The following is a 14,253-nucleotide window of genomic DNA, read 5'->3' as shown; positions in this document are numbered from 1 at the left end:
CCCACTTAGTGTCAGCACCCCTGTGCTCGTACCCCCCTACAAAGGGAGGCTCCAGAAGAGAAGCATCCGTCTTGGTCCCTGCTGTTCAAGGGGGCTCGCCCTGGCTGACACATAGCAGGACCCCAATAAATGAGCCACAGCTGTTATATGCCCAACCATCCTTCGCAGGGGAGGAGGGGGTCTAGTGTCCCCATTTTACAGGAGAAAAACTGATGCCCAGGTGGAGAATGGCCCACACAAGCTCGCACGGAGCAGGTGGCAGGGGTAGGCGCTGTGCCCCTCAGGCCCACAGGTAAGAATGAGGCCACCAAGACACTCTCTCGCAGAGGTGAACTAAGAGGTTGGATGTGCCGGGCCTTTAGCCATGTGCAGCCTCTCTACCTGGTCCCCAGAAGGAACGGGGCCCAGACAGCTTCCTCCACACCGGAGGCTCACATTACAACGCACAGACGTCCCGAAGGGTCGCCTATCACGTCACCTGTTCGCGGTCTCGGAATGCAGCCCTGCACCTTTAAATCCAGACTGCGTCAGGGAGTCCCGCCCCAGAGGGAGAACGTCTGTCGGCTGGGGGGCGGGACCTGCCCTTCATTGGCTGAACCGCGCAGTATTTTGGCACCTGTGCGCTGGGCTCGAGCGCTCCGATTGGAGTTAGAGCCTGCTTGTCTGCGTGCTGCGAAGTCCGCGGCCGCCCCCGGGGCCCTAGTCGTTGGGTTCCAGGGTCCTTCACGTTCCATTCCCAGGCTGGTCTGAGCTCCGGGGCCGTGGTCCCGCTGCCTCCTCCGGTCGTCGTGCGGAAGCTGCGACGCAGGTACAGCTGGAGCGCGGCGGGGCGGCCCTCAGGGTCACCGGGCTCGGGGCTTGGCGCGCGACGGAACGCAGATCGGGGGCGTGGTCCGCGATCACCGCTGGGGAAGGCGGGGAGGGGACCTTTGGGGGACCAAGGGCAGCGTTCGAATCCTAGCCCAGCCCCCTTCCCCTCTCGGTCTCTTGGTTTACCCTGCGAACGGGGCGTCACCCGCCCACCTAGGGCTGCTGCGCGGCCTGCTCCGCCCGGGCCCAGGGCAGGCAGGTTTGGCGGAGGAGGGAAGGCCAAACGGCCTCCAGGGCCCCGCTGCGCAAACTTGGGTTATTTTCAGCCACCCGTGCCCTCTCCTGCTTCTCGGAGCTGGAAGGCTGTGGACTGAGGCCTGCGCGACCCCGCCAGAGGTGGGGCTGAGTCCCAATTTAGACAGGTTGGGAGTATTTAAAGTGCTTTACAGTTTGCAAAGTAGATTCCTGGTCTCTCTGGGGGCGGGTGGCAGTATTGATCCCCGAGTCACCGATGAGGAGATTGAAACCGGCCCTGGGGCCGTGGCGGGTCACCCGGTTGGCCTGGGATCGCCCCAGAGACCGTCTTATTTTTAGTCTGGGGCGAATGGGCGGGTGTACGGGGCTGAGTCACACAGCGCTTCAGGCTTCAGCTACTCCAGGCATCTGGTCACCTGGCAACTGGGCCCCTGGCACCCACACTCTGGCAGGGCAGGTAGAAGTCCTTGGTGCCCGGGCAGGCTGTGACCTCATGGTCATCTGCTCAGGCCTCCCCGGGAGAGTTCTGCTTGGTGTCCAACTGATGTCCTAAGGTCCCAGCCCTTCTCAGCTCCCAGGGCCTGAGGGCAGTGTCCCCCTCGCAGAACGTGAGGAATGTGGACTGGGCCCTAGGAGATCTTTGCCTCCACTTCCCAAGTGCTGGCCCCCACCCAGCCACACACTTCAAGGCTGCCCACATCTGCCCTTCACTGCTGCCTATGCCATCTTACAGGTGAGCAAACAGGCTGGCGCTCAGGCCCTCACCTTACTTTCTGTGTTGCTTGGCCTTCCGGCAGCTGAGAAGCATCACCCACCACTACCTACACATTGTCCCAAGACTGAGAGGCCCAGAGAGCCCCTTGTACAGAGGCACTGGGCAGCCTTTTCTGCCCTGCCAAAGGGGCTTCAACCCTGACAAGCACATCTGCATTGGCCTGCCTGGGCAGCTTGGGCCGTCTTACTCTGCCCGTGCTCTGACTTGGTAGCTCTGCCTCTTGGGCTACCCTGTCAAGATTTGGGGGTAACTGGTCCCAGTGGTCCCCCAGACTGGCTGGGGCCCCAAATTGTTGGTCTTCTCTGGACTTTGGGCTCTTCTGAAGAGGTTATCATAGAGGGCTGCTGTGCCCTCTGGGTAGGAACCTTCAGATGAGGCTGCTGCTGAGGACCTGGGCACCTGGCACAGGGAGAATCCGTCAGACTCTGTGGGCGGATGAGAGTCTGGAGGCCTTGCAATCATGGGTTGGAGACCTTACCACTCACTTGTGAGCTGGCAGCCTGTAGCTCTGTAACATAGGGGTAGTGATGATGACACCCTGGTGATGTCAGAGGTCCTGGAGGGTGGGCTCCAGGGAGAGAGGCCCCTTCCTATACCTGCACAAGCCTCAGGGCCTTTGCGAGCTTCTTTCCAGGCAGCTTTGGGAGAAGGGGCTTGGCAGCTCCCTCAACTCCTCATGAGAGATGGGGGCTTGGGACCCCAAAACCCAAGCTCATATCCCATCCCTGCCCTTTCTCAGGTACTTTACGTGATTTCCCAGGGCCTCGGTGTCCTCCCCTGTGGATGGGTGGCCCCTTTCTCTGAGAAATTCTCAGAAAGCCCCCATCATGGGCTCAGCTCTGTTACCCAGCATAAGGACAGCCAGAGCACCTGTCCACAGCAGCCCCTCTCCCAGCCTGGCCACCTGCACCTGAGCTGCCCCTTCACCCCTGGCTCTCTTACAGGCAGACCATGGCAGAGTTCTCCCAGAAACGGGGGAAGCGGCGTAGCGACGAAGGGCTGGGCAGTATGGTGGACTTCCTCCTGGCCAATGCCCGCCTGGTGCTGGGCGTGGGCGGGGCTGCTGTGCTGGGCATTGCCACCCTGGCCGTGAAGCGGGTAAGGCCAGGTGGGCGGGTCATGCCTGAAGCTCCTAGAGGAGGACAACAGGGTTGGGCTTTTCAGAGGGGCCCTGGGGAGGGGTGGGGACTGCCCAAGGCCTTCATGGGAGCCCAGGGCACCTGCTTCTCCACCCAGCATGCTGGTCTGCTTTGCCCCGGGCTTTGCTATGACTGCCCAGACTTCATATACACTGATCTGTGTGACTGTGCTTGCAGTTCATTGACAGGGCCACTAGCCCGCGGGATGAGGATGACACCAAGGCAGACAGCTGGAAGGAACTGAGCCTGCTCAAGGCCACACCACACCTGCAGCCCCGGCCTCCACCTGCTGCCCTTAGCCAGCCAGTGTTGCCCTTGGTCCCCTCGTCGTCTGCCCCAGGTGAGTGGCACTCCTTCCCCTCTTTTGGTGTCACATTCAAGAGACGCAGCCCAGGCTTTGCCCTGACTGACTGTGTGGCCCTGCGCGAGTCCCTGCTTCTCTCTCGGTTGTGGGCTCCTCAGATATTTAATGGGGGTGGTGTTTCTTTGCCCTGCTCCTGGAGCAAGGTGGTAGCGTTGTGATGGTGGGGAGCTTTAGATGGGGAAACTGAGGCCCAGAGAGGCGTGACATACCTACCTACTCTGCATGAAGCTGTTGTAGCCAGGGTGTTGGACTCTGGGGCAATGAGAACTCGTCACCAAGCGCTCACTATATGTGAGGATCTGAACTGAGTGCCTTCTCAGGTGCCACTGCAGGTGAGAAAAGTGAGGCCCTGGGACATCACACAGCTAGTTCTCGGTGGCGTTTTCTTAACTAATCACAGGCTGTTCCGACATGTTCCCCGCCCCTTCACTCTGCAGAAGGGCCTGCAGAAACTGATCCTGAGGTGACACCACAGCTCAGCTCCCCAGCACCGCTGTGTCTGACACTGCAGGAGAGGCTGCTGGCCTTCGAGCGGGACCGTGTGACCATCCCAGCAGCCCAGGTGGCTTTGGCCAAACAGCTGGCTGGCGACATCGCCCTGGAGCTGCAGGCCTACTTTCGGAGCAAGTTCCCGGAACTGCCCTTTGGGGCATTCGTGCCTGGGGGGCCGCTCTACGACGGGCTGCAGGCGGGGGCTGCGGACCATGTGCGTCTCCTGGTGCCACTGGTGCTGGAGCCGGGCCTGTGGAGCCTGGTGCCGGGCGTGGACACTGTGGCGAGGGACCCTCGCTGCTGGGCCGTGCGCAGGACTCAGCTTGAGTTCTGCCCCCGAGGGAGCAGCCCCTGGGACCGCTTCCTGGTCGGGGGCTACCTCTCCTCCCGCGTCCTGCTGGAGCTACTCCGCAAGGCGCTGGCTGCCTCTGTCAACTGGCCGGCCATTGGCAGCCTTCTCGGGTGCCTGATCCGGCCCAGCATGGCCTCGGAGGAGCTGCTGCTCGAGGTGCAGCACGAACGCCTGGAGCTCACTGTGGCTGTGCTTGTGGCAGTCCCTGGGGTCGATGCTGACGACCGCCTCCTCTTGGCCTGGCCCCTGGAGGGGCTGGCGGGGAACCTCTGGCTGCAGGACCTGTATCCAGTGGAGGCTGCTAGGCTGCGAGCCCTGGACGACCATGACGCTGGGACTCGCCGGCGGCTGCTGCTGCTGCTGTGTGCTGTCTGCCGTGGTTGCTCGGCTCTGGGGCAGCTAGGCCGGGGTCACCTGACCCAGGTGGTCCTGCGTCTGGGGGAGGACAACGTGGATTGGACGGAGGAGGCCTTGGGTGAGCGCTTCCTGCAAGCCCTGGAGCTGCTCATCGGCAGCCTGGAGCAGGCCAGCCTGCCCTGCCACTTCAACCCCAGCGTGAACCTCTTCAGCAGCTTGCGTGAGGAGGAGATTGACGACATTGGCTATGCGCTGTACAGTGGCCTACAGGAGCCCGAGGGGCTGCTCTAGGTGGGTGGAAACGGGTGGCTGCCATGTTTTCTAATACTGGGGAGCTGCACCCACCTCCCTTCCAGGGATTTGAATAGTGGTTTTTCTCTAGCTTTTTGCCAGAACAAAAGAGGGTACATTACTTAAACCCAGGGCATCAGGATGTGCTTGGGCTATGGTGGCCATAAACCCTGAGCCCAGAGAGCTTGGGTCACTGTCACCTGAGTGCGGCTGGGCTGCCTCAGGCAGCTTGGAGTGCCAGCCATTCCTGCAAGCACCGTTTCAGCTCTTGGGGCCAACCCCAGGACCTTTGGCTCTGTCCATCACCAGCAACCAATCCACCAACAGAATGTGGTTTCTGCCATCCTGGGCAGAAGCTGAAGGCCAGCTTCACATTTCTGCTGAGAGAAGGTGACTTAACGCCTTTTCCGGCCCTAGCTCCAGGCGTTTTGAGGCGTCTGGTGCCTGATGGTAGGTATGGTGTGTTTGTTCTGTCCCCCAGGGGCTGGAGTCACCTGGTGCCCCTGAAGGAGATTTTTGGCTGTTAAAGGATGGCATTTTCCTGCTATCTTCTGTGCGTTTAGTTTTCTTGCTGAGCAGGAGCTCAGTATGACTTGCCACCCACCTGATACCTCAGGGCAAGGCCCTTTTTCCCTCCAGCCAGGTGAGTGTTTTCTTCAGGCAGCTGAGGGTCCTGGGGGAGCTGAGGCTCTGTGCTGCGCCCCCAGCCCACAGCTGGGGCATCTCACTGGAGCTGTTCCAGGCCCCACTGGAGAGCAGAGGACCTGATCCCCCGCTAGAGAGGTCCGGTGTGCACAGCCGGCCTCCCAGTGTGCCAAAATGAACTGCTCTCAGCTGATGGCTGTATTCTGACTTTGAAGCCTGTTAAGAGGTAGCAAGGGGGCTAGAGGAGGGAGATTCCACCTCCCCTCCCAAGTGACCCTCCTCCTGCCTCTGGTATCCTTCCTGCTGAAACGAAGCTCAGCTTCGAAGATGTGAACAAGAATAAAAGGAAAAAATTCTAATGTATATGTAACTCAGGCTGGATAAGGGAGTCTTGGTGCTTTCATACGCAGCTGTTGAGGGTTTTCTGTAAGTCCTGTGGCTTGTCCTGGCACTTTGGCAAGAGTGCTTGAGGTCAATTGGAGGTGGTAGAGTTTACTTTAAAAAGTAGCATCTTGGCCGGGTGTGGTGGCTCACACCTGTAATCCCAGCACATCGGGAGGCTGAGGTGGGCGGATCACGAGGTCAAGAGATCGAGACCATCCTGACCAACATGATGAAACCCCAACTCTACTAAAAAGACAAAAATTAGCTGGGCATGGTGGCACGCGCCTATAGTCCCAGCTACTCGGGAGGCCGAGGCAGGAGAATTGCTTGAACCCGGGAGGTAGAGGTTGCAATGAGCTGAAATTGCACCACTGCACTCCCGACTGGCAACAGAGCAAGACTCTGTCTCAAAAAAATAAATAAATAAGCATCTTGGCCCCGCGCTGTGGCTCACGCCTATAATCCCAGCACTTTGGGAAGCCAAGGCCGGTAGATCACCTGAGGTTGGGAATTCAAGACCAGGCTGACCAACGTGGAGAAACTCCGTCTCTGGTAAAAATTCAAAAAAATTAGCTGGGCATGGTGGCGCATGCCTGTAATCCCAGCTACTTGGGAGGCTGAGGCAGGAGAATTGCTTGAACCCGGGAGGCGGAGGTTGTGGTGAGCTGAGATCGTGCCATTGCACTCCAGCCTAGGCAACAAGAGTGAAACTCTGTCTCAAAATAAAATAAAATAAAATAATAGTAATAATAAATTAGCATCTCGGTCTGTTTGGGCTGTGATAACAAAATGCCATAGACTAGGTGGCTTATAAACATCAGAAATTTATGTCTTACCATTTTGGAGGCTAGAAATCCAAGAATGAGTCACAGATTCCATGTTTGGTTGAGAGCCCACATCCTGGTTCATAGGTGTCCCCATCTAGCTGTCCTCATGTGGAGGAAGGGGGGAAATGCTCTCCTAGGGTCTCTTATAAGGAAACTAAGCCCACCCATGGGGTGGGGGCCCACATTCATGATCGAATCACTTCCCAAAGACCCCATCTCCTGTTAGCAGTGCCTTGGGGGTTAGGATTTCAGCATACAAGTTGAAGGGGACACAGACTTTCTGTCCGTGACAAGTAAGGTAAGTGGAAGGAAAAGATGAAAAGCTTGGTGTTGCTTTAGTAATGGGAACCAGCCAGTTTGGGATGTTTCTTCCCGCAAGGCTGAACTGCTGAGCCCTGCACCATACTTTCTGTAATTAGTGGGCTGTTGACAGCCCTTCAGCCATGCTCATCAGTTTTTAGAAACCTGTTTTTTTTTTCTTTTGAGAGTGAGTAATCACTCTGTCGCCCAGGCTGGAGTGCAGTGGTGCGATCTCGGCTCACTGCAACCTCTGCCTCCCGGGTTAAAGCAATTCTTCTGCCTCAGCCTCCCGAGTAGCTGGGACTACAAGCGCGCGCTACCACGCTCGGCTAATTTTTGTATTTTTAGTAGAGATGGATTTTCACCATGTTGGCCAGGATGGTCTTGATCTCTTGACCTTGTGATCTGCCTGCCTTGGCCTCCCAAAGTGCTGGGATTACAGGCATGGGCCACCGCGCCCGGCCAGAAATGTGTGTTCTCTACCTCCCTTGCACCTCTTTGTGGCTGCACAAGTAGGGAGGAAACTTGCCCCGCCTTGTGCAGGTGAGAGGCCAGGGCATCTTAACCCTCCCACCCCCAAGAGCCAAAGCCAGGGCTCACTTCCTATCACCAGATGACAGATGTGGGCTGGGGAGGGCTCTGGTCTGCGTGCAGGGCTGCTTCCAGCCTAGCTGTGCCACTCGCACCCTGCTGGTCCTTCCCCGACTTATGTCCTGAGGGGACTCCCCTACCCCTTCCAGCTGTGACTGCAGGACCCAAGGGAAGCAGGACTGTGCCGAGCAAATGGAATAGTGGTGTAGGCCTCTAGGTGCTGGGTGTAGGGCAAGAGGCGGGCACGAAGGCTCCTTGTAGAGGATATTATAAGGGTCCAAGGTGGGAGACACTTGGCTGAGGTCCATTCCAATCACTTGATGCCTTGATGCTGGAGAGCTTTGAGCAGTTTCCTTGGCGGTGTTGGGGCAGCAAGGGAACAGTCTGGGGCAGAGCCTGTGCCTCAGTCTTCTCATCTCTTAACTGGGGAGGGTCATGTAATACCCAACCCCAGGTGCTTGTGACGATTAACTGGGGTGGGCAGTGCTAACATAATGCCTGGGAACGAGGACTGGTGGGCCTAGCTGTGCCCCACCCTCCAGCCACATCCAAGCCCCAGCACAGCAAGGTGCTCCCAGCTGCCACTCCAGCCCCTGGTCAGAGCGCAGCTGTCCAGGAAGCAAGCTCAGTCTAGAGTCCCACTCCTTCGACAACCAGACCCCAACACAAGCCTGATGTAGAAGCCACTTGCTTCAGGTAGCTCTAAATGTACTGTCTCATACCATGGCTTAAAAAAAAAAAATCCAGGATGAGTTAAAAGTGTTCATGGTTCATGTTCGTGGTTTCATCACCTAGCCAAGGTTAATGTCTGGGTCTTCCGTTTCTAGCCAGAGAACTGGAAACAAATCACTGTTTTGCTAGGAGCTTTGCATGACCTCACGCCCTAGGCTGCCGGGTCCTGGGCTGTCCTGATGGGCTGTGAAATCCCACCCACTCCCCTCCCCGCAAGGCAAGGACAGCCTCTGCCCTGCCTGCCTGGGAGCACGGTATGGGCTTGTCTAGGCCTCAGTGTCTTAACACTGTGGTGACTCAAATTCCTTGTTTTACCTTCACCAAGTAACCCAGAGCCAGGATCCTTGATGACTCTGGTAAGGCAGTGACTACCCCTGCTCAGAATGCAAGGGTCGCTAGGGAAGATTTTAGGAAAAAAAAAAAAGGACTCCAAAAATGGAGAATCTAAATGTAGTCCTTTGAAAATGTCACCCATAGATCCTCTACCACTAACTGTAATAAATTTGACCAAATAGCATTTCCTTTTTGTAAATCCACTTGTACGCACTTCTCTTCAGGAATACTTAGCTGTGGGATTGTCCTCAAAGGGGGACCATTTATTCCCGTAGAGCTGACCTGTTCAGCTCGTTTCCGTATCTGCTGCTAATATTTAAAAAAGCAAACAAAAAAACAGGCCAGGTACAGTGGCTTATGCTTGTAATCCCAGCATTTTGGAGGTTGAAGCGGGAGGACTGCCTGAGGCCAGGGGTTCGAGACCAGCAGGGGCAACATAGACCTCATCTCTACAAAAAATAATTAGCCAGGTGTGGTATATACCTATGGGCCCAGCTATTCAGGAGGCTGAGGTGGGAGGATGGCTTGAGTCTAGCAGGGCGAGGCTGCAGTGAGCCATGATTACCCCTGGGATTACAAGCTGGTCTCAAACTCCTGGCTTCAGGCAGTCCTCCCAGCTCGGCCACCCTAAGTACTGGGATTATAGGCGTGAGCCACTGTGTGTAGCCAACATTTGCTTTTTTTTTTTTTTTTTTGAAATGGAGTCTTGCTCTGTCACTCAGACTGGAGTACAGTGGCCCAATCTCTGTTCACTATTATCTCCACCTCCCTGGTTCAAGCAATTCTCCTGCCTCTCAGCCTCTTGGGTAGCTGGGTTTGCAGGCATGCACCACCACACTCGGCTGATTTTTGCATTTTTAGTAGAGACAATTTCACCATGTTGCCTGGGCTGGTCTCGAACTCCTGACCTCAAATGATCTGCCTGCCTCAGCCTCCCGAAGTGTTGGGATTACAGGTGTCAGCCACTTGTGCCCGGCCAACATTTGCGTTTTTAATGACACTTTTCTTTTGTAATCAGGATATATATATAATCTTAATTCCTTGAGAAAGCTAAGGTTGTAGTGGAGAAAACCCAGGTGTGTTCCAAAGACAAACACCGGTGACTCTGGTGACCTGCACTGGGTCATCTCTGCACTGCTTGCCGAATTCCTGAGACGATAAGACCAATCAGTTCAGTGGGCTGCGGCCTCTGGCAGGCAGGGAGGCCACTGGGGCTCGCTTGCGTGGGTTTCAGAAGGAACCTTTCAGGTTCAGGCTGCAGGCCAGACCCTGACTCTATATTAGTGTTTTCCAGAGGGACAGAACCAATAGGCTGTATGTAATATATAGAAAGCGAGTTAATTAGAGAGAAGTGGCTCACAGGATTACAAGGTGAAGTCCCAGAATAGGCCATCTACAAGCTGTGGAAAGAAGCCGGTAGCATAGCTGAGTCCAAGTCCAAAAGCCTCAAAACCAGAAAGCCCACAGTGCAGCCTTCAGTCTGTGGCAGAAGGCTCCAGGAAGCTGCTGGTCCAAGTCCCAGAGTCCAAATGCCGAAGAACCTGGAGTCTGATGTCCAACAGCAGAGAAGAGGAAGCAAGCATCTGGCACGGAAGAGGGAGAGGGCTGGAGAAGACTCAGCAAGGTGCTCATCCCCCTTCTTCCACCTGTTGTTCTGGCCGTGCTGGCAGCTGATTGGATGGTACCCACCCACACTGAGGGTGGGTCTTCCTTTCTCAGTCCACCGAGTCATGTCACTCTCCTCTGGCAACACCCTTACAGACACCCAGAAAAAATACCAGCCATCTCGGCGTCCCTTAATCTAGTGAAGTTGACACCTAACATTAACCACTGCACCAACACCACCTGTGTGTGAGCTGGTGGTCTAAGGTGGGGATGGGGTGCACAGATCTGTCCCTGGTAGGGACGGTCAACAGGTGAGTGGCAACACCCTGGTGAGCATATTGAGCTGGGGCCACCTGTGTTCCAGTCCAAGAAACCTGGAGATCCAGCTGAATGTGAACATCCCAGGTCTTCGGCCGGATTCTGTAAGAGGCAGGTGGTGAATTCATCCCAAAGGGCAGTGGGGTCTCTGCCCAGTGTCTCAAAAGCCAGTGCCTCCAGGTGCGGGCCCCAGCGCTGTTGGGCACATTGAGCCTGGCTCTGGGGAGTGGGGGAGCCGGATGTTGGTGACAAGGCTTATTTTTAATTCTGGATGCTCTAAGTATCCGGGGTGGGATCAGGCAGAGACTCCTCAACTGCTACAAGTTGTGTGGGGTGGTCTCGTTTCCTCTGCTGTTAAGTGCAAGCAATCACCTGGGGAAGCATGTGCAGGACGTCAGCCAGGCTTCTTTGCCAAGATGGCAGGGAAGCCTCCAGTTACCCCATGGGCTCTCAGCATTGGTGTGGAGAGCAGGGAGGGGCTTTTTACAAAACTCTGATGGGGCTTGGGGGCACATGGCATCAGAGACTAGGTTTCAAGGCCAGGTTAGCTGCTTGGTAGAGGAAAACACTTAACCCAACAGAGCTATGGTTCCTGCACAAAAAGGACAGGAGATGCTGTCTTGCTGGCAGCAGGAGGTTGGAACCACTGTAGGTGACAGCCTGGCCAGTGCCTAGTCTCAGCTAGATCCAGCAAGGGGAGGAGGGGGTCATTTTCTTCTCCTTGGTTTTGCATTGCACAAGCTGCAGATGTGGCTCAACACAGGGACTAAAAACCCTTCCAGTCAACGTTGACGGGGTAGGATGAGCTGCATGCTGCTAACCTGAGTGGGCCATCGAGAGAGACTTAGAAATTCCAACAGGTTTGATTTGTGAGGCTTTAATTTGCAGTCGTGCCTGACCGTAAGCCTTCACTAGAGAGCCTCAATATGAACAAGGACACCCCATTACGGATGAGGCAACTGGGGCTCCAAAGATGAGGCTGCACACCCAGGGTGGCAGAAGAGGCCAGGAAGTGGGAGCTGAGCCTGGGTCTGTCTGATCTCAGATGCCTGGCCCAGTCCATGGTGCAGCCCAATCCTGCAATTTGCTTTTGAGACACAAAGGAGTTGCCTGCAGAGATGTGAAAACCACAAAGGCATCTGATATCCAGAAACTATGAAGAACTCCTACAACTCAACAACAAAGACAAACAACACAATTTAAAAATGGGCGAAGAGACCAGGTGTGATGGCTCCTGCTTGTTAATCCTAGCACTTTGGGAGGCCGAGGCTGGTAGATCACCTGAGGTCACGAGTTTGAGACCAGCCTGGCCAACATGGTGAAACCCCGTCTTTACTAAAAATACTAAACAAATTAGCTGGGTGTGGAGGCGGATGCCTGTAATTCCAGCTACTTGGGAGGCTGAGGCAGGAGAACTGCTTGAACCCAGGAGGCAGAGGTTGCAGTGAGCCAAGATCGCACCACTGCACTCCAGCCTGGGCACAAGAGCGAAACTCCATCTCAAAAAAAAAATAAAAAATAAACAATAAAAAATGGGTGAAGAACTTAAATCGACATTCTCCAAAGAATGTATACCAATGGCCAGTAAGCCTGTGGAAAGATGGTCAATGTCATTAATGACTAGGAAAATGCAAAACAAAACCACAATGACACGCCACTTCATACCCACTAGGATGACAAAACACTAGGATGGCTATAATACAAGAAAAGGAAAGGAACAAGTGTTCACAAGGATATGGAGAAGCAGTAACCCTGGTGTGCTGCTGGTGGGTGTAAAGTGGTGCATCCACTGTGGAAAATTTGGAGGTTCCTCAAAAAGTCAAAACATGGAGTTATGGTATAAAACTACAATTCCATTCCTTGGCATATGCCCAAAATAACTGAAAACAAGTCATCAGACACTCATACACCAATGTTCACAACAGTGCTATTCACAATAGCCAAAAAGTGGAAACAACCCAATGTCCATCAACTGACAAATGGATAATCGTGTGGTATATTCATACAGTGGACTATCAGCTTATCATAAACATCGAGGACTGACATGCTACAATGTGGATGAGCCTGACAAACATCAGTCAAGTCAAAGAAACCAGACACAGGATGTCATGTATGGTAGGATTTCATTTTTTTTTTTTTTTTGAGACAGAGTTTCACTCTTGTTGCCCAGGCTGGAGTGCAATGGCCTGATCTCAGCTCACTGCAACCTCTGCTTCCTGAGTAGCTGGGATTACAGGTGCCTGACACCACGCCCGGCTAATTTTTGTATTTTTTTTAGAGACAGGGTTTCATCATATTGGGCAGGCTGGTCTCGAACTCCTGACCTCAGGTGATCTGCCCACCTTGGCCTCCCAAAGTGCTAGGATTACAGGCGTGAGCCACTGTGCCCAGCCTGGTATGATTCCATTTAAACAAAATATCCAGAGTAGGTAAACCCACAGAGACAAAAAGTGGTTGGTGGTTCCCCGGAGCTGGGATAGGCAAAATCACACACGCAGGGCCACAACCCACACCCACTCGGAGATGTTCCAGGAACAATCTCAGGAATCTGCATTTGTAAAAATCCTCCCCAATACCCCATCAGAACACAGAGCCACTGGTCTATGGGCCAGGAGCCCAAGACCTGAGAACAATCCTAGTTTCTTCAACAACTAGCAACATGACTGGGCAACTCACACCCACCTCTGCTCATCTTCTAAACTGTAAATCAGAGTCCATATGGCTTGTATTATTCACAAGGTTTTTGTGAAGGCAAACGGGGGAACATGGCCACCACTGGAAAAAGTGGAAGATGGAAAGTTAGTGATCTGAATCTGAACCTTTCATTAGACATCTCTGCTCTGAGGGACCATCTGTGGGGTGAGAAGAAATTGGGCTCAGTGCTTACCATGTGGAAAGGGAGGAAGGGCTCTCCACATGGGACACAAGGGACAGCCATGAAGGACAGAGGCTGACGAGACCTCCCAGGGTGAGCTCCTTCCAGCACTGGCTGGTACCTGTTGCTTCTGCAAATGTTCCCCAGACCCTCTGCACTCTCGCAGGTCAGAGTAAAAAAAGGTTGGATTCTTTCATTTTAAAAAAAGTTTGAGAGACAGGGTCTTACTCTGTCACCCAGGCTGGAGTGCAGTGGTGTGATCATGGCTTGCTGCAGCCTCAAACTCTTGGGTTCAAAGGATCCTCCCACTTCAGCCTCCTGAGCAGCTGGAACTAAAGACGTGTACAACTGTGCTTGTTATATTTTTAAAAATAGAGACAAGGTCTAACTATGTTGCCCAGGCTGGTCTTGAACTCCTGATCTCAAGCAATCCTCCAGCCTTGGCCTCCCTAAGTGCTGGATTACAGGTGTGAGCCTCCACGCCCTGCCGGGGTTGGATTCTTTTTATTTTTTTAAATTTTTAAATTTTTTTTGAGACTGAGTCTCGCTCTGTCGCCCAGGCTGGAGTCCAGTGGCGCAATCTCAGCTAACTGCAACCTCCGCCTCCCGGGTTCAAGCAATTCTCCTGCCTCAGCCTCCTGAGTAGCCGGGTCTACAGGCGCACACTGCCACACCTGGCTAATTTTTTGTATTTTAGTAGAGACAGGGTTTCACCATGTTGCCCTGGCTGGTCTCGAACTCCTGAGCTCAGGCAATCCGCCCCCCACAGCCTCCCAAAGTGCTGGGATTACAGGCATGAGCCACTGCA

The 14,253-nt window shown here is 54.5% G+C and overlaps 1 protein-coding gene across 1 annotated transcript; it reads left to right on the top strand.

Moving 5' to 3' along the window:
- Positions 1-619: 619 nt before the first annotated feature.
- On the top strand, positions 620-5,850 carry MIEF2 (mitochondrial elongation factor 2). Its single transcript, XM_063599195.1, has 5 exons — positions 620-808; positions 2,785-2,938; positions 3,157-3,319; positions 3,781-4,835; positions 5,317-5,850. Exons 2-4 carry the CDS (start codon positions 2,792-2,794, stop codon positions 4,833-4,835), a joined length of 1,365 nt encoding a protein of 454 aa, XP_063455265.1. The 5' UTR covers positions 620-808; positions 2,785-2,791; the 3' UTR covers positions 5,317-5,850.
- The last annotated feature ends 8,403 nt before the right edge of the window (positions 5,851-14,253 follow it).

This window comes from Pan paniscus, chromosome 19 (assembly GCF_029289425.2).
Source record: "Pan paniscus chromosome 19, NHGRI_mPanPan1-v2.0_pri, whole genome shotgun sequence".
Taxonomy (NCBI): Eukaryota; Metazoa; Chordata; class Mammalia; order Primates; family Hominidae; genus Pan; species Pan paniscus.
Note: the sequence above shows the minus strand (reverse complement) of the source record. Positions and strands in the feature narration are given on the sequence as shown.

Excerpts from the sequence above, each read along its gene's own strand:
- MIEF2 (XM_063599195.1), top strand. The coding sequence starts at position 2,792 with ATGGCAGAGTTCTCCCAGAAACGGGGGAAGCGGCGTAGCGACGAAGGG. Across the intron at positions 2,939-3,156 it reads CCACCCTGGCCGTGAAGCGG|TTCATTGACAGGGCCACTAG; the intron begins GTAAGGCCAGGT and ends CTGTGCTTGCAG. Across the intron at positions 3,320-3,780 it reads CCCCTCGTCGTCTGCCCCAG|AAGGGCCTGCAGAAACTGAT; the intron begins GTGAGTGGCACT and ends TTCACTCTGCAG.